The 19,742-nt window shown below is 40.2% G+C and overlaps 1 protein-coding gene across 1 annotated transcript; it reads right to left on the bottom strand.

The window, feature by feature from the left end:
• Window positions 1–2,385: 2,385 nt before the first annotated feature.
• Window positions 2,386–12,969, bottom strand: pole3 (polymerase (DNA directed), epsilon 3 (p17 subunit)). Its single transcript, XM_088333223.1, has 4 exons — window positions 12,603–12,969; window positions 5,906–5,991; window positions 3,683–3,801; window positions 2,386–3,569 (listed from the first exon to the last, which is right to left on the bottom strand). Exons 1-4 carry the CDS (start codon window positions 12,666–12,668, stop codon window positions 3,397–3,399), a joined length of 444 nt encoding a protein of 147 aa, XP_088189349.1. The 5' UTR covers window positions 12,669–12,969; the 3' UTR covers window positions 2,386–3,396.
• Between the last annotated feature and the right edge of the window lie 6,773 nt (window positions 12,970–19,742).

Raw genomic sequence — 19,742 nt, 5'->3', positions numbered from 1 at the left:
TTTGGCCAACGCATTAAACATTTGTAAAGCCTGAAAATCGGAAAACTGAAGTTTGAGCTACTTGTGGCTGTTCAATGCTGCCCTGGAGCTTTTCAAGATTCCATGTTTGGCATATGCACAGTAAAGAACTACAATTAAATTATTTCTTTGCTGTCCACAGTTGCCAGCATAATAAATCTATACATGTATACATAAAGTATTTTGAATATTAAAAGATTAAAATACAACATCCATGTGTTGAAGGTGACTAGTGCAAAAATAGTCCCAAGTATGGTCCAGTTTAAAGTGTAGTGTGGTGTATTCTTTGATCAGCATCCCTTTAAGAGTCCTGATAGCAGAGGGGTAAAAATAGTTCTTTGGGCGGGTTGTCCTGCATTTCACACTCCTGTACCTCCGTCCTGAGGGTGGGAGTGCAAACAGTCTGTGGATGTGGTCCTTATTGATGGAGGCAGTCCTCCTGTGGACTCCGCGGTGGTATATGCTCTGCAGAGAGTGTAGCGGAGTCCTGGTGATCCTCTGAGCGTTCTTAACCGCTCTTCAAGCGTTTGCAGTCCATGGCTGTGATAGTGCCGTACCAAACAGCGATGCAGCTGGTCAGGATGCTCTCCACAATGCAGCTGTAGAAGTTGCTGAGGACCTTGCTTGACATTCCAAACTCCCTCAGCCTCCAAGTACGGTCGCTGTTGAGCTTTCCTGACCATCTGTGGTGTTGAGGGTCCATGTGAGGTCCTCAGCGATGTGCACGCTCAGGTACTTAAAGCTGCTCACCCGCTCTACTTCAAGATCCTAGATAAATAGTGGCTGATGAAATCTCTTCCTCACGTCCACTATCATCTCCTTTGTCTTGTTTGTATTCAGGGTGAGGTGGTTGTCCTCGCACCATGTCACCAGACTCGCCACTTCCCTCCTGTAAGCCGCTTCATTCCCCGCAGTGATGCGACCTATCACTGCAGTGTCGTCAGCGAACTTAAGGCTAATGTTCTTTTCTGAGGCGATGCAGTCGTGTGTGAAGAGGGTGTAGAGGATTGGGCTGAGGACACATCCCTGTGGGGTTCCTATGTTGGTGGTGGTGCTGGCTGATGTCCTATTTCCAATTCTGACAGACTGGTGTCTACCAGTTAGAAAGTCCAGGAGCCAGTCGCAGAGGGTAGGGTGCAAACCGATTGTGGATAGTTTGTGGGTGAGTTTCTGGGGGATGACCGTGTTGAAGGCGGAGCTGTAATCTAGAAAAAGCACCCTGATGTAGGAGTCTTTGTTTTCGAGTTGGGAAAGGGAATCATGAAGAAAGGCTGTGATGGCATCTGAGGTGGATCTGTTGGTCCTATAGGAATACTGTTGGGGGTCCAGGTTGTCTGGGATGCTGCTCTGGATGTGAGGTAGAACTACTTTCTCAAAGCACTTCATAATTATTGGAGTGAGTGCTACCGGTCTGTAGTCTTTCGGGCAGGTGGGTGGAATCTTCTTAGGGAGGGGGACAATGGTTATGGTCTTGAAGCAGGAGGGAATTGCTTTGGCTGAGGGAAAGTTTGAAGATGGAGGTAAAAATATTTGCCAGCTCATTGGCGCAGACTCTGAGAGCACAGCCAGGGATGTTGTCTGGTCCTGCTGCTTTGTGGGGGTTGATTTTCTTCAAGACTCAGTACTTGATCTGATGAAACTATTGGTGGTGGTGAGTGGGGTTGGGTGGTCCAGGTGTGTGTGCGTGTCTGTTTGGCCTCAAAGCGGGTGTAGTATGCAATAACGCTTGTACATAATTTTGTGGTTTTCTCTGAGGACAAATATGACAAACATGCATACTAGTGATTTCAATGTCAAAAACAGCATAAATATCAACGTCTGTATGAATGTTTTTTTTAAACTTGGATATATGTAAGGCTATCTGCAGATCACATTTGCTTTTAATTTTGTCAATTACAACTCGAAGTTTTGGGTTGCTGATCACTGGTGATAGTGCAACAAAAACGAGTGCTACAAGTACGACTAAGAATACAAACTACAGAGACTGAAAGTGATCCAACCACATTTTTTGCCTTGTCTTTCAAAAGGTCATCGTTTCTTTGGGGTACCCCTAAAATAGTGCTGGACAACTCATTTGGTTTATTCTGTCGAGATAAATACGATTCAAACGCTTTGAAGTTTTCCAATGATTTAAAAACATTAAGGATAAAAATGAAGTGATTAGCGTTTAATTATGAAACATTTTTAAGTTTTAATTAGAAAATAGGTTTAGATCATCTTTAATAGTCTCATTGCTGCACAGGCCTACAATTCAAGATGAGACTTGCACACGGACCTGTACCAAAAAGTTTGATTGCCATGTCTAAACTTGAATTTTTTGTAGTCTGAGTCAGGGGGACGGCTTCACATGAAAAAAGTACACGGGACTTCTGTGAAAATATTTATTGCAAAAAGTTAAATGAAAACTTAAAAAATTGAGGAGATCCCCATTCTAGGAGTCATTTCCTCTTGTTCACACATTTCTTCAATACCTTTCGCTAAACATTTTTTTTCTGATGACATGTCAAAGTTACCGAAATTTACCTCCCTGCTGAAAAACTATTTTGTCATATTCACTAAACCTGGTAATATTCTCTCCCTATTTACAGTCTCCACAGAATCAACTTAATTCAGAGCAACACGCATCTGGTCTACAGTCGCACTATTTAAAGCAGGGGTGTTAACATGCAGACCACAGGCCAGATCAGACCCACAAACTGATTCAAACTAGCTCGTAAGACGACACTGAGAGAAGTGCAAGAGAAAAATCAGCTGCAGTTTTAAATAGGTCCACCTGATGTCACCAGGCACCACTCACAAATACACTGTAGTTGTCATTCTCCATCTTCTTTTTTGATCCTACTCCTTTCCTTGTTATCTCATTATCCTTCTCTTGCAGTCTTCTCTTTATTTGTCTCTTACTTTCTTTCTCTTGTTCTGTCTTTTTATACTATTATCCCAGCCCCCAACAAGTTTTTTTCCCCACCATGTTGCCCCCAAGCTCAAATGAGTCTGACACCCCCTGATTTAAAATATTCAACCACGCACTTATCTGAAAAAGTTTATCTTTTTATCCAAATACAGTAATTTTGTCACATATTGGTATACAATCAAAGCATTTAAAACTAGATCACGGCTTCAAATATAGAACTTTTTGTTACTATGATACAGTAAATCCTTTGTGTTGACTGACATGTCAATACAAGATCCATTTTGTCATGAGCCGAAAAACAAGTAAGGACAACAAAATATTTCTGTGTTGTGCTTTTTCAACATTCGAATTGTAGGAGACAAAAACATTCCTAATAAGCTAATCAGAATAAGCTGGGATCCTTATGACAACTTCACAGGGGCTGACATGGTGCATTTTATCATATGAACAGCACCACAGAATTATCCTCAGTTTTCAACTTCCTCTTCCTCCACCTCATTGTCTGCCTCAGGTTCTTCTTCCATTTGTTCGTCCTCTTCCTCTTCCCGGCTTTTATCGTTTTCAGAGTCTGTCTTCTTTTCTTTATCTTTGCGCTTCTGCTCAGAAACCGCTTTCTTTCCCTTTTGGCCCTTCTTGTACACTAGTGTTTAAAACAAACAGCAACAATACCAGTGTCAAGCTTTGTATCAACTGAGGTTTAGAGAACAATGCAAAACTGTCATAATTCATTCTTGAGGTCTTTAAGCTCCTCACCTTCTAAAGCTTCTCGGAGTGGCTCCATAAAGCCCTCAAATTCCATTTCTTCCATTGCAGCTAAGACATCGGAGGCATTCAGTGTTTTTCGTTTTGCTTTCATGGCAAAGTTGTTGGCACTGTAACATAAAAAAAGATGGTCAACAATGCTTTTTGTATTTCATATACTAGTGCGGGAGTGAGCAACCTGCGGCTCTTTAGCACTGCCAAGATGCTCCCCGGCGCTTTAATGAAAATGTTTACAAATTGAAAAAGGATGGGGGAGGGAAATATATTGTTTTAATATGGTCTCTGTAGGACAAACATGACAAAAGGATGCTGTAAAAATGAGAAGTATTACATTTCAACTGGGCTGCAAGTATGAGACGATCAACTTCACGGTCGAAAAGAGATGCATAGCCGCTCTCTGACCGGTATGGTTTTAAAACGGTAATACAGGTTGTCACCTCAAACGCAGCATAACCATATATTGTAACGTGAAGTCATGATTTGTTTGAACTTCTGCCAGGAGAACTTCACTGTAATATCACAAGCCAGGCATGTAGCTGTTTTAACTAACTGGCGGGTGAGTGATCGGCCATGAACCACGAAGATAACAAGAAAAAGATGCATAGAAATCAAACTTAACTGTATTAATGTGATTTTATCTATTTTCTGTTTTAAAAAAGGCAGCTATTGTATTTGTATACATTTTTGAATCTTCAAAATAACATCAAAAACAAGATCTTTAATTCAAAGCAATGAAACACAGTGTAATTCATTAATATTTGTAATAAAGTTAAACTTGAGGCAGTATACTACAACAGAGTGGTCACGTGATGCATCAAATGAAAATGGTCTGCATTTATATAGCACTATTCAAGTCACTGAAGACCTCCCAAAGAGCTTTACAATGTGCTTCACACTTACCCATTCACACACACACCGATAGCAGTGTCAGACATGCAAGGCAACTACCTGCTTATTGGGGGCATTAGGGATTCAGTGTCTTTCCCAAGGACACTTCGTATAACAAAGAGGAGCCGAACCTCCAACCTCTTGATCCCAAGACGAGCACTTTACCTCCTGAGCTACTGCCCTAACTTAGTCATTTTGACAGTAGGCTAATATTGCTAATATAGATACATATGGCATGTGTTGCATTCATTATGAGACTTGTATATGGCCTAGTTTTTGCGGCTCCATGCAAATGTTGTCGTTTCTTGTCCAATGTGGCCCTTTCAACATTTTGGGTTGCGGACACTTTTTTTAGTGGCTGCAAGTATCTTAGGGCCATAGGTCGCTTGTTGCAGCACAAAAAAAAAAAAAAGAAATCGCATAAAAGCGATGCAACACAGATTGGAATCCAGGAAAAAAATCCATCAAAAAGAGCGTGGCTGACAACTCCAGGGCTGTCATGCAAATGCTAAAGATACTATTCTCATAAAGCATCCAAATGATTTCAAAGCTTCCGTTTCAAATGTGAAACTACCATCAGGGTCCGTTTTCATGGCCAAATTCAAGCACTTTTTAAGGACTTTGAATTTTCTAATTTCCCTAACACCATTAAAAGAAAAAAATCTGATGTGAATCATGCATTTTGCAAAGCCTCGAATCTGCAATTTATATATGCAATTTTTAATGTTTTTTGTGTATTTATCAAAACATACGATTTTTAAATCTTGAGTAAATCAAGAACATATTTGCTTTTGGGGTAAGTCTCACTCCACATAGGTGTTGGGTAAAAATGATATGTGGCTTACATTTTCAGTTGCAGCATCTTCCCTTTTGTACAATTTATGACTGGGAAATGCTCCCTTAATTTTTTGCATTGCCAATAATAAATGTCCATAATTGATACGTAATTCTTGCTCTATTACACATTTCATCGTGCCCTGTTAAGGTGTAGCATGCACTGGTCTTCTTGGGCCCAACGGCGCTTCATGGGACAATGCCGTAAAAGCTAATGCCAGCCGCGGTTAATCACAACGGAAGAGAAAATGCAACGGGAAAAAAAAGCCATCAGAGAGCAGTGTCAGCGTAATTTTTAAGCTGACTTGTTGTGCAACAAGTCACGGCAACAATTTCAAGCATTTACACGCACTTTGCCCAAAATTCAAGCACTGTTCAATCCTTGAAAACACTATGTGAAAATTCAATTCAAGCATTTCCAAGGATTTCAAGCACGCGTACAACCCTGTGGACTGAAAGAGGATTTTGTGAAAGAATTGAGTGTCCTCTTACCAAGATGTTGCATACAACACAAACACACTGGCAGCTTGCGAGATTGCTCTCCGTGCTTCTTTTGACACATTCACCCCATCTGGGAGCTGTTGAAAACAAACGGTGCGGGGGAGTTATTTCTAAGCTACAAACATGTTGAGGACAACACAAAATGGCACATTACTATCAATTAAATAACAACCGCAACATTTTTCGGCCAAAGGGATATCAGTCCATATCAAACTTAGTCAGATTGTTCATGCGCGGTCATGAATTAGACAAAATGAGCTATGTGTAGTTTATTCAAAAAGTTAACTGAGCTTGGAATCAGTCTATAGCTACAACGTTCCTCCCAATCCATCCAATAAACCACTTTGAACCTAAAACAAAATTGATTACTATTTACTATACTGTTTTCATGCTCATCCTCGTGGTTTTCTCTCACCGTAGCATGAAAATGTTGAAAAAAAAGGACAGTTTCAAACAGAGTCCAAACGCCAACCCTAAGTCCAAAGAAGATGAAAAAAGAAGAGCGTATTTGGACATGTCTCAGAAATGCATGTATGCATCTGGACAAAGGCTGCTGATGTTCAAATCCCGGACAGCACCTTTAAAAAGGGACAGTGTGTATTATTTAGCACCTCACAGTCGTATGAAAAAAAAAAGCCGTTAACAAAAACAGTATTTATTTAAAAAATATATACCGTATTTTCCGCACTATAAGGCGCACCTAAAAGTCTTAATTTTTTTTCAAAAGCTGACCATGCGCCTTATAATACAGTGCGTCTTATTTATGGATCAACAACATAAATCACAAGGTCTCGCAACTTACGCAACAGCCGCCGACTCGATTTCCCCCCGAAAGTGGAGTAGTCCGCGGTGTATGCTGGGATTTATATACCGGCGTTTCATTGGCTAACCAATGTGTCAATCATCATTTGAATCGATCACTGTTGGCTGAAGTTATTCGGAGCCTCGGATTGGCTAGAGCGCCAAAACAAACCCTGCAATTGGCCAAAAAAGATGTATCAATCATCCGTTGAATCGATCGCTATTGGCTGAAGTTATTCGGAGCCTCGGATTGGCTAGATGGCCAAAACAAACCCTGCAATTGGCCGAGTTTAGCAATGGCGTAGCAAGCTTAGCAAGCTTGCTAAAGTACACCATAAAGTAACATGTTTTATTAGTCTGTATTTGCAAATAATTTACTCTCCTGGATTTACTTCACTCACGGTTGTAAGAAGACCATGGTTACGTATCATTATTGAACGTGATGGCTGCAAGAGAACTTAGGTGAGCTATGCGGCTTTATATTTTCCCGGTATCTTGTTTTAGAACGATCTTGATGTTTCTGTGATGAGTTGAGTGAATTAAACTCAATTCCAAGTGTTTATTGTCATATGCACAGTAAAGTTGCGAGCGAAAAAGAAAATAGAAAGTAAGGAATGGTTGGCATTTCTTGAATCCCAAGACTTTAACCTTCCGAATGATATTTGGAACGATGCATTTGAGTGACATCGTACGGACACCGCATCCGCACGTGTCTATGACACGTATTTGCTTCTTTGCAAGCTTTCGGAATGTTAAGGGGGTAATAAGTTGGACTGAACTATCTGACTGTTTTGTCCACGTTCGCATTGTAGCGCCTTATAATCTGGTGCGCCTTATCCATGGAAGATATAGGACCAAAAACTATTGTTTGGGGGTGCGCCCTATAACCCGGTGAGCCCTATAGTGCGGAAAATACGGTAGATATAATACAAATGTGCTTTTTTTTTTTAAAATACTCATAGGTCCAGGAATGCTATTATATTTTATATAACTTTAGCCTCGCCTAGGAGATTGACATAATTGTCCGCCGTTTTGCTACTACAGATACCAAGAAAAAAACGCGCGAAAAATGAGAACAACGATGGTAAGATTAGGTTTTTATGGGCTTTTAGCACTAATTTTCGGTTGCACTAATTGTTGCAGAGACATCAAGTCGACAAATAATACACACTGTCCCTTTAATGTAAGTGCAGACCACATCAAATTATGGAATTATTACTGAATGATTGTAAAAAAAAAAGTAATCTTTTTTTTATTTCAAGATCTTATTTAAAAAGTGTTTAAGAACAATTGAATATTTGTATCAGAGATTTTCAGTAAAACCTGATTCGGCCTCACTTCACCCTAACCTGAGCTCCAGCGCCCACCAATAAAATTAAGTTTGGGACCCCTGATAAACACCAATATGGTTTTACACATTTAAATCGACAAATAAAAAATGTATAATAGTTGGCCTTCAATGGACTTGGAGTCATGAACATTGAGATTGAATATACCATATTTTCCGCACTATAGGGCGCACCGGGTTATAGGGCGCACCCCCAAAAAATAGCTTTTGGTCCTATATCTTCCATGCATAAGGCGCACCGGATTATAAGGCGCTACAATGCGAACGTGGACAAAACAGTCAGATAGTTCAGTCCAACTTATTACCCCCTTAACATTCCGAAAGCTTGCAAAGAAGCAAATACGTGTCATAGACACGTGCGGATGCGGTGTCCGTACGATGTCACTCAAATGTATCGTTCCAAATATCATTCGGAAGGTTAAAGTCTTGGGATTCAAGAAATGCCAACCATTCCTTACTTTCTATTTTCTTTTTCGCTCGCAACTTTACTGTGCATATGACAATAAACACTTGGAATTGAGTTTAATTTAAAAAAAGACCCATCACAGAAACATCGATATCACTCTGAAACAAAATACTGGGAAAATATATAGCCGGAGTAGCTCACCGAAGTCGTTGCGTTCAATAATAATGTGCAACCATGGTCCTCTTATATCCGTGAGTGTAGTAAATCCAGGAGAGTAAAATATTTACAAATACAGTACAGAATAGTAAAATACTGTTATCTCTATGGCGTAGTTCTACCCAACATGCTATTCAGTCATCTTTTTCGCCAATTGCAGGCTTTGTTTTGTCCCTTTAGCCTAGGCGAGCCTGTAAATGATAAAAAGGATCCGCCCCCTTTACCTCCAAATAACTTTAGCCAATAGTGATCGATTCAACTGATGATTGACACATCTTTTTCGGCCAATTGCAGGATTTGTTTTGCCCCTTTAGCCTATGCGAGCCTGTAAATGATAAAAAGGATCCGCCCCCTTTACCTCCGAACTAACTTTAGCCAATAGTGATCGATTCAAATGATGATTGACACATTGGTTAGCCAATGAAACGCCGGTATATAAATCCCAGCATACAAGGCGGACTACTTCGCGTTCGGGGGAAAATCTAGTCGGCGGCTGCTTGCATTAGTTGCAACTTAATATTGACTTTGCGACTTAATATTGATCCATATATAAGGCGCACTGTATTATAAGGCGCATGGTCAGCTTTTGAAAGAAATCAAGACTTTTAGGTGCGCCTTATAGTGCGGAAAATATGGTACATGTACAGTGGGGAAAATAAGTACTTAGTCAACCACCAATTGGGCAAGTTCTCCTACTTGAATAAATTAGGGAGGCCTGTAATTGTCAACATGGGTAAACCTTGACTTTAAGAGACGCAATGTCTGTCTCTCTATCTATCTATCTATCTATCTACCTTGGTCATATCCCTCAAGAGGGGTGACCGACAGCGAGACAACACATACAATAACAAAGAAAATAAAAGGGAAAAAAATAGTTTAAAAAAAACACAAAAATTTTTGGACTATGGCCAACCCAATTGCCCAAACACCCAAACAAAAGAAGAAGAAAAAAATAAAATCACATTAGTTTATTTTTGAAGAATTTATTCCCGAATTTGTGGAAAATAAGCTTTTGGTCACCTACAACCAAGCAAGATTTCAAGCTGTACAAGAGGTCCAACTTCTTCTAACGGGGCTCCACTTGTTACCTGTATAAATTGTACCGGTTTAAACGCATTATCAGAGTAAAAGACACCTGTCCACAACCTCAGTCAGTCACACTCCAAACTGCATTATGGCAAAGACCAAAGAGCTGTTGAAGGACACCCGATACATAATTATGGACCTGCACCAGGCTGGGAAAACTGAATCTGCAAAAGGTAAAACACTTGGGGTAAAGAAATCAACTGTGGGAGCGATTATTAGAAAATGAAAGACTTTGGAGTTGTTTTTCTGCAAAGGGGACAAGGACGCCTAATTTGTGCAAAGGAAAGAATGAATGGGCCTATGTATCAAGATATTTTAAGTGAAAAGCTCCTTCCATCAGTAAGGGCATTGAAGACGAGACGTGGCTGGGTCTTTCAGCATAACAATGATCCCAAACACAGACAGGGCAACAAAGGAGTGGCTTCGTAAAAAGCATTTCAAGGTCCTGGAGTGACCGAGCCTGTTTCCAGATATATACCCCATAGAAAATCTTGGGAGGTCAAAAGTCTGTGCTGCCCAACGACAGCCCCAAAACATCACTGCTCTAGAGAAGATCTGCATGGAGGAATGGGTCAAAATACCAGCAAGAGTGTGTGAAAAGCTTGTGAAGAGTTACAGAAAACGCTTGGCCTCCGTTATTGCCAACAAAGGGTACATACATAAAGTGAGATGAACTTTACTTGTTTTGCACCTTATTTGCAAATAAATTATATCAGATTAAAACATTGTAATGTTTTTCTCCACATTCCGTCTCTTATGGTTGAGGTTTACCTATGTTGAAAATCACAGGCCCCTTTAACGTTTTCAAGTAGGAGAACTTGCACAATTAGTGGTTGACTAAATACAAATTTGCCCCTCTGTAAATATTTATGTGGGCGTTCCAGAAGATTGTGTCATAACATTGCAGAGCAAATACGTGATAGCAATGACAGAACGTGGACGGTGCGAGAGGTGGAGGGGAAGCGAAGGGCCCCATGCCGCACGACATGTAAAGCCTGTCTTTTGAAACAAAATCAAAGTTAAAACAGACGGTATAAACAGAGGCAAAGTAGAACAATGACGATTGGATAACAAAAAATAAAAAAGTCAGAGTAAAAAAAGGCTGGCCCGACCGGAACATAATGATCGACATTTTAAGCCTGACCCAACCAGAAATTCGACTGTCTTAAAAGCTTGCCTCTACACTGAAAATGGCGTAAAAATAACTGTTCTTGCTTGCAAAATGCTTGCTGACTTCGGAGTTGTCCAACCTTTTGCTTGAGACCCTTCTCTCGCCTACGTCACGGGCAGAGTCACAGTCGAAGCTCGAGGCAAACGAAAATTTGCTTGCCCAACAAAGGTTTCAAATTTGTGTGTTTTAATTTTTGACCCAAGCAGTGTTAACAAGGCTACTTTTGTCATTTAGGCTACACGCTAAAAGTTTGCTGAAACTAAATAAAATATTTTGCAGATATAATAAGTAATATGGACTTGATAACAGGGCAGCCTGGCGGCGCAGTGGTTAGCGCATGTGCGGCACAGTTCATGTCTTGGGAACCTTCTGCGTGGGTTCAAATCCAGCTCCAGACTTCCTGTGCGGAGTCTGTATGTTCTCCCCGTGCTTGCGTGGGTTTCCTCCGGGCACTCCGCTTTCTTCCCAAATTCCAAAAAACATGCGTTTCAGGTGAATTGGCCAGTCCAAATTGTCCCTAGGTGTGAAAGAGCGAGTGAGTTGTCTGTCCCCGTGTGCCCTGCGATTGGCTGGCAACCAGTTCAGGGTGTCCCCTGCCCACTGCCCGATGATTGCTGGGATGGGCTCCAGCACCCCGCGACCCTACTGAGGATAAGCGGTGTAGCTAATGAGATGAGACTTGATAACAACAATCATAAATGTTTAATTTTAGCTGATGTAAAGTGTGCACTGAAATCCCAAGCATTTTTGATGCATGTGTCTAATCTTTTTGCCTTAATGCACAACTCTCATCTTTTTCTTTGATCAAGATTATCCGCTGAAATCCTGTAAAACCTTCATTTACAATCACTTTCGTTTTTTTTCTCTGATTCTGGCACACAAACACACATGACAACTAGTAGCTACGACAGCTTTCTTTTCCTCCGTCTTCTGACCAGCGGCAAGGATTCTTTTGCCTCCAGGCCAAGTCCTGCCCACCGGTTATGTCACAATGTTTACAAACAAATGTAAGGGTATTAAATAAACACACAATATATTCCCTTGAACAGTTCAGTTTTCTTTGGTGGATGATCGCACCTTAGCCGATCATGGTTTGTGAAACCAGTGACGTTTCTAAACACCCGCTAGCAGGCTTCAAACACCAACTTGGAATCCATTTAGCTAAAACAACAGCTTTCTCAAAAATGTATGTTACATTACATGGCGTCAGGGTTTTTTGTAGATTTATGAGCCTAGCAACAACTAATGGCTGAAATGTAGTTGGTTAAATGCTTCAATATGAACGCAAACATCTGGAAGAAGCGCAACTAGGAAGAAGCGATGAAAATAAGTTGACAATTTGGATTTATTTAATAAGCATTGATGAGAATATAGTTAACACCTTTATTCAGATATTTAAGGTCAACAGTTAAGACCTTGCAGGCCCTTACGGGCCGCCACTGAATGCACACTCATCGACTATTGACAAAAAAAAATTCTTCGATTGCTAAGTAATATTTTCTAGTTTATGGTTGTTTCGATATGCTTAAATGCACTGACATAAAGAGTGCTGTAAATTGGGTCACTAATAGCAAATGGCATAAGTTACGATAACACCAAGCAGAAAATTCACTTTTGATCAACTTGTTTGACATATAAACTCAAATGCTTGAGCCTTTACCGCCTCCTTGATGATGCGGGTGATGACCGCATTGGGAAGGTTGAGATCTTCTGGCCTTTCTGCCATTTTGATCGCACTTCAGGACAAAATTTGTAGCGTCCAAAAGTTCCAATCAGCCGTTCGTTGAGAGTCACTCGCCTGCGGGCGGTGAGAAGCTGCTCAAACAACTTATAAACTATTAAATTGGACACTTTTAAATCGAAAAAAATAAATAAAACACTTTTAAAAGTGTTTAAAGAATATATACGTTTTGACAGTTAAGATGGTAAAAAGTCTTGGTGCTCTTTGGAAGCGATTTGTTTTGGGACCTTTCCCGCGAACCGCGCCATGCATTTCAACTCTGACCTCTGGCGCATGCGTACTGCGTAGCGAGTGATTCGTTACATTCTTCTTCTGTTTATTTCCATTTAAGGGCGGCTTTAGCGCATTACCGCCCTCTATCATAATCCTCGTCACCATCCCAGATTCGTACCCAAGTAGTCGCAGTTTTAGGCCGCCCGAAGTGACCCATACCTGTCAACTTCCACGGCTCCATGCCCTTACAAACTGTCGTATTTTCCCTTACAAAATACAAAATAATCTTACACCATATTTTTTTTCAAACATGTTTATTTATGTAGTTTAACATGTTATATTGTACACGTGTTTTGTTATAGATAGATAGATAGATAGATAGATAGATAGATAGATAGATAGATAGATAGATAGATAGATAGATAGATAGATAGATAGATAGATAGATAGATAGATAGATAGATAGATAGATAGATAGATAGATAGATAGATAGATAGATAGATAGATAGATAGATAGATAGATAGATAGATAGATAGATAGATAGATAGATAGATAGATAGATAGATAGATAGATAGATAGATAGATAGATAGATAGATAGATAGATAGATAGATAGATAGATACTTTGTTCATCCCCGAAGGGAAATTCACATTTCCAGCAGCATCCCTGAGCTGAGAACAATCGAAAATAACACGGGAGCTGCTGGAGTGGCTGCCATTCGTGACGGCGCAGATAGATAGATAGATACTTTGTTCATCCCCGAAGGGAAATTCACATTTCCAGCAGCATCCCTGAGCTGAGAACAATCGAGAACAATCGAAAATAACACGGGAGCTGCTGGAGTGGCTGCCATTCGTGACGGCGCCGGAAGAAAAGATTCAATTTGAATCATGTACAAACAAACAAACAATTGAATCATGTACAAACAAACAAACAAACAAAATATTCATGTTTCAATAAGTGGAGTGTTAATAAAATGGGGGGAAAATGATTTCTGATACTGATATAACCAGGTAAAACTAATTTTAAGTTACCTGTCCAAATGAATGTTGTGCCATCTCACCTTTCCCACTCTCTCTCCTCTCACCTTTCCCACTCTCTCTCCTGCAGTTGACTTGCTGCTGCTCGCTCCTGAAACTAATACTTACCTCTTGTGTATTGTGCAGTCCCTTCTCAAGTTTCTTCATCTTCCTCGTGTTGAGGTTTTTGAGTTTCCCAAAAGAAACTATTAAATAGGCACCCAACAAATCATCCGAGACAAGTAACAAATTTTCCAAAACGAGACTGTGGGCAAATTGTGAAATACTGCCAATCCTCTAAAAAAAAAAAACCCAAAAAGATCATATATACACTATTGTTAATTAACATTTTGTTGTGAGATACTTAGTTGCTCGACATGAATGAGGTTTATAATTAAAAAAAAAATCAAAAATGAAGTAGCTTGGACGTTCACTGTAGAAGGAAAAAATACATGCAAATATAATTAAGTAGAATCATACATTTTCTTATTACAATTATTATTTTTTTCTGCATTAAATTATTGTTGGTAATATACTGATCAAAGGGATAACCACAAACCTGTCTTTTTTCATTTTCTCATTTTATACTTCCTTTTTTTCTTAATTTCATTATGCAACATAATAATTCGTAATCTAATGCATCAAAGCAAGTGAGCCGTTTGAGAGCCAGTGTTATGCCGAGAACTGCATCCCTGCCGAGATCTGCATCCCCTAGCTACTATAACCACTTTTACCTCGTTTTATCTCACGGTTATATCGCTTTTCGGGAATGTAATGGCGAACATAATAACCAAAACCACTTCGTCTTGCATTTGTTGGGAATGTAATAAAACTTAAACTGTATTTGTTGTGAATGTGATCGAACGATAATGCACACCGTATATAATATCACTTTTGAGAACTGTTATGCACTCTACTGTCAGTGCATAACAGTTTCAATACGAGCGATTTGAGTAGAAAAAGGCAAAATAAACATGTTACCTTCTCAAGAGTGATTTATATATGGTGTCCATTACCGTTCGATTACATTCACAACAAATACAAAGAAGGGATTGTTTGAATTTTATTACATTCCCAACAAATGCAAGACGAAGTGGTTATGGTTATATGTTCGCCATCACATTCCCGAAAAGTGATATAAAAGTGCGATAAAACGAGGTAAAAGTGGCGATTAGCAGCTAGGGGGTGCAAATCTTGGCAGGGATGCATTTCTCGGCATAACACCGGCTCCCTTTAATGAGTTGAGCTGAAAAAGCCGGTTCTCTAAAAGGAGATGGACTTCCTTTTACTACACAACTACCACGGAATGATGCATGATGGGAAATCCCCAGGCGGCAGACGAATGCGCACAGTAGCATCAAACCGCTCACTTCGTCTGCAACGAAAAAAACGATAGAGATAGAGGCTACCGTGGCGAAATCGTCTGACTTGATTGATTTGCCGTTTCGTGATAGTCGGTGTTTACCGGATGGTACCCGTCATTGACAAATTTGCGTTTTTCCGTACAGATTTTCTTGTATGTCGTACACGACTTAAAGTGCATAATAAACGAACTTTGTACGGCAAAAACGTACGGGTTGACAGGTAGGGATACAAAACAGATTAGGAAGTCACTCGGGTGAATTGGTTTAGCCGGGACCGGCCCAAGCATTTATGGGGCCCTAAGCAAAATTAGATTTGGGGCCCCTATTATGTTAATTTGCATATCTACTAGGACTCATTCCATGTCCTACTTTGGGGGTGGGCAACTATTTGGAGTCGGGGGTCGCATGTGATATGTTATACTTCTTTTGAGATGGATTAGTTTCATCAAATTGGTTTTGAAACGACCACAATTAGAGCAAAATAGAATATTAGGTCTTTGTTTAAAGCACTTTATTTGTTATTTGGTTTCGGGAAAACATAAAGCCAGGGACAGACGAGATCAAAACCGGACAGGACAGACGGGATCGATACCTGATACAGGATGCACGAGCAAGATACCGGACAGGACGGGACAGACAGGATCGATACCGGATACTGAATACACAAGCAGGATACCGGACATACGGGATCGATACCAGATACAGGATACACGAGCAAGATACAGGACAGAACAGACAGGATCGATACTGGACACACGAGCAAGATACCAGACAGGACGGAACAGACAGGATCGATACTCGATACTGGATACACGAGCAGTATACCGGACAGAGTCAAAATGCATGCCTTGCAAGTCCAGAGGTTCGTTGACAGACTGACAAGGAGTGAATGAGAGCACTGAGTTTAAATAGGAGGGGAGCCAATCTGGCAATGAGCAGCAGCTGGCGCCAAACGAGCGGGCACAAGTGAGGGTAATGGGCAATCGTGACAGGTAGTAGTATTTTGTCACATAGTATTACTCTAGCAGTATTTTTGTAGCAATTATATACAATTTTTCTATTTTCAGAAAAAAAACAAAATGCTTGGAGGGGTTTCGCCCAGTGAGTAATTTAGTGTAGAACCGTGAAAACACGCAAGGATACAATGTAGGGAATAGGCAGATTGATCCACATATCAATATTATCAATACTAAGCAAGTATTTGAATACTATTTTCCGGGGATCGATACTTCACCAGTTTGGCCACTCTCTATTTGTATGTCTGTTTGAGTGACTGACGTTAGAGTGCTTGTTTCGGAACCGGGAAGTTGCAGGTTCAATTCCGGCTCCTACCAATTTAAATTTCAAAGTGTCCTTGGACAAGACACTAAACCCCTACCTCTGATGACTATCGGTGCGTGTATGAATGTAAGCTAACTCTGAAGTACATCCTTAAGCGCTTTGAAAGATTTCCACCGAAAGGTTAAAAAGACGGTATAGAAATATTCAATTTGCCCTGTTCAGGGATTCCCTCAAAATATCTAGTATGCTATATGTAGATAGCACAGCCCTCCTGGTAATCCCGGTGGGTGTGCTCCGGGCCCCAAGTCTGATTCTCTGGGGGTGTGATTGGCTTTCTGGGGCCTCTGGGAGTTGAATCGGAGGGGATCCTGCACTTTTGGACCCTAACCTTTTTGGATTACTGTGGGTTTTATCTGCATGTTCAACATTTTCTACCACGACACCATGATTTGGGAGAAAATGTCCCTTAAGATTAATCAGATGCTAGATACTGGTGTTTGTGGATAACAATCTGCACATGTCATTTTTTTCTCATTTCTCATTTAGTTTTCCTCAGAAGATAGGCACTGCCTCGGTGTAACAATATCTGGTGAAGGACAATGAGCTGGTAAATCAGGGGAAGACCACCTGCTAGTCAGACCCACCACCTCAGACCCCCTTTCCTCCAATTCTTTGGCGCTTTCTGTTTCAAAATGCTGCATTGATGAGGATGAAGTCAGGTATCACACTGCTAAATCTACTATTCAGCTCTGTGGGTTTTCTGTCTGCTTGGATCAGCTAGAAGTCAAAAATGTGCGGAGTATTATGAGAGATATCCTGAAGAGCACAAATACATACATACATATCCTTTAACCACTAGGGTCATGAATTCCTCCGGTTGTGTTCTGGGCAAGTACAGCCTGGTGGTGCTCATCCCTCTCCAGGCCAATATATCGTGCAATGGAAAGTATAGTTGATATGTTGATATTGTTATATTCATATTTTCGTTACATTGCTGCTTTTTCTTTTGACTCTCTTGGCTGCCGTTCTGAAACAGTTGTAATATATATATTTGTATATATATTTTTATCCTGTTAAAGTTTGAATTGTAGTTATTTAATAAAAAATGAAACATTTTTGGTGGCTGTGTTTATCATAAATATGAACTGACTCAAGGGGTGGGGGGTTCAATTATTCCATGATCATGACATTTCTAAGTGGAAAGTATCGGTCTCGATTGATGGATTGTACCATGTATTCACTTGGATCGGATCGATGCTAAGGTTCCCAATATCGCTCACGCCTAGTTATAATTATTGAAGGACTTTACGTTTCAATGATCTCAGATCCAGCAGATTCGTAGGGGCACCACTTCATGTGACGTGTCTTGGGCAAGGAAAGCCAGGTGGCGGTCATCCTTCTCCGGGCCTTTTTTTTAACTAGGAGTTTGCCAAACATACATATTGTACAGATAGTACTGGTTACCAGGACCAGGAGCAGCCTCCTGGTCTAACCCAAATACAGCACCTTCATTATTTGGTCGCCATTGTATTTCAGGTAAATTGTAATCTCGCTCTTCAGAGATGATCTGCACCTGAGCATTGATTGGCAGCGGTGTGTGACAATACTGATACTAGATACTAGATAGAAATTACGGTCTGGGATCTAAGATCCACCATGTTCGTAGGGGCACCATTTTATGTGGTGTGTCTTGGGCAAGGAAAGCCAGGTGGCGCTCATCCTTCTCCATGCCGTTTTTTTAGGTAGGGGTTTGCTACACATAGATATTGTACAGATAGTACTGGTTTCCATAGTTACAAGTAGCAGGGGCAGCCTTCTGGTCTGACCCAGATACAGCACATTCATCATTTGGTCGCCGTTGTTTTCCGGTGTAAAGCGTCATCTCGCTCTTGGGAGACCAGCCTGACCTCAGCATTAATTGGCAGCGGTGTGTGACAATACTGATACTCGATCCTAAACCACTGGGGGAAAACAGGGTAATGTAAATACTCTATACAGTATATTCCATGCAACTAAATCAATACAATCATTTAAAATACTGAATTTAAATTGATTGAGCCAACAGATGGTGTTTGTTTTGTGAAAAAGTTGACTTTGTTCTCACTTACTGCAATTGCACACTTACAGTTAAGCTCAAATCTTTCTCTTTTGGAAAAAAGCCATCAGCTTTTAAGGCATACTAGTTTCCATGGCAGCTGCCTTCATTACTAATAGGGCAGCTTGATGTAGCCCACACAGTCACTTGTGGATACTGGGGCACTAATGCCCATTTGGTAACTTAATTGAAACGGGTGCCTTTATCCTGTTAAAATATTTAACTGGTATCAGGTGGGTGATCCTTTGTTTGCAGAAACATTTTGGTGCCATGATTTTGGAAAGAAAAACAACATCCTATGATTCATGTTTTTATTATTTTATTACAAAACTAACATGTTTAACACTAAGAAATACATAGTCGCCAAGCTCAGGGATGGATACAATTATAATTACAGCTTGTTTTCTTTAACGGTGTCTCTGAATGTTGTCCACCCTGTTGGGGGCATTATCATGTGGACCAGAAATGTAAATATCCATTAATAATTACCTCTTTTGTTTTTCCAAAGAAAAAGTATGTCCCTTTAGGTATGACAATATGTGTTATTCTTAAAACTGCAATGGATTATTTGCTTAAGAACAGTCTGTTTCATAAAAAAAAAGATGTTTTTTTTTAACCAAGAATAACAGAAATCTGATTGGTTAAATGTTCAGATATGAAAGGACAAGTCTGGAAGCAGTGCAAGTAGGAGAGAAGCAATGAAAGGAAGCTGACAGACAATTTGGAATCACTGTCTTCTATGTTTACTATCAATTATGGACCTATTTCGGCAGAGCACACGAAAAACAGCATCAGTCATTAATTAACAAGTATTAATGAACAAAATATATTCAACATCACATTCAGATAGTTTTTAGGCCAGCAGGGAAGGCCTCGCCGGCTCTCACGGCCCACCACTGATAAACATGCATTACAATAGGGCTACTATAGTACACCAACGCCTACTTGTGTACAACTAGTCGTGATTGTGAATATTATAGCGTTTTGCTACATTGGGTTGCCTTTAATGTTGCATTAATATGTCTTAAAATCTTTTTTTGTTTTAATCTCGCAAATCGATATTTACCTTATACAGACTACACAG

Source organism: Urocampus carinirostris, chromosome 4 (genome assembly GCF_059441175.1).
Source record: "Urocampus carinirostris isolate Australia breed hairy pipefish chromosome 4, RoL_Ucar_1.0, whole genome shotgun sequence".
Classification (NCBI taxonomy): Eukaryota; Metazoa; Chordata; class Actinopteri; order Syngnathiformes; family Syngnathidae; genus Urocampus; species Urocampus carinirostris.
This window is presented reverse-complemented; position numbering and strand designations above follow the sequence as displayed.

What these genes read in the sequence shown, in the direction of transcription:
- pole3 (XM_088333223.1), bottom strand. Translation starts at nt 12,668, where the DNA reads ATGGCAGAAAGGCCAGAAGATCTCAACCTTCCCAATGCGGTCATCACC. An exon ending in CCCGCATCATCAAGGAGGCG is followed by an intron (nt 5,992 to 12,602) that starts GTAAAGGCTCAA and finishes TGTTTTCAACAG; the next exon opens with CTCCCAGATGGGGTGAATGT. An exon ending in ACTCCGAGAAGCTTTAGAAG is followed by an intron (nt 3,570 to 3,682) that starts GTGAGGAGCTTA and finishes TTTAAACACTAG; the next exon opens with TGTACAAGAAGGGCCAAAAG.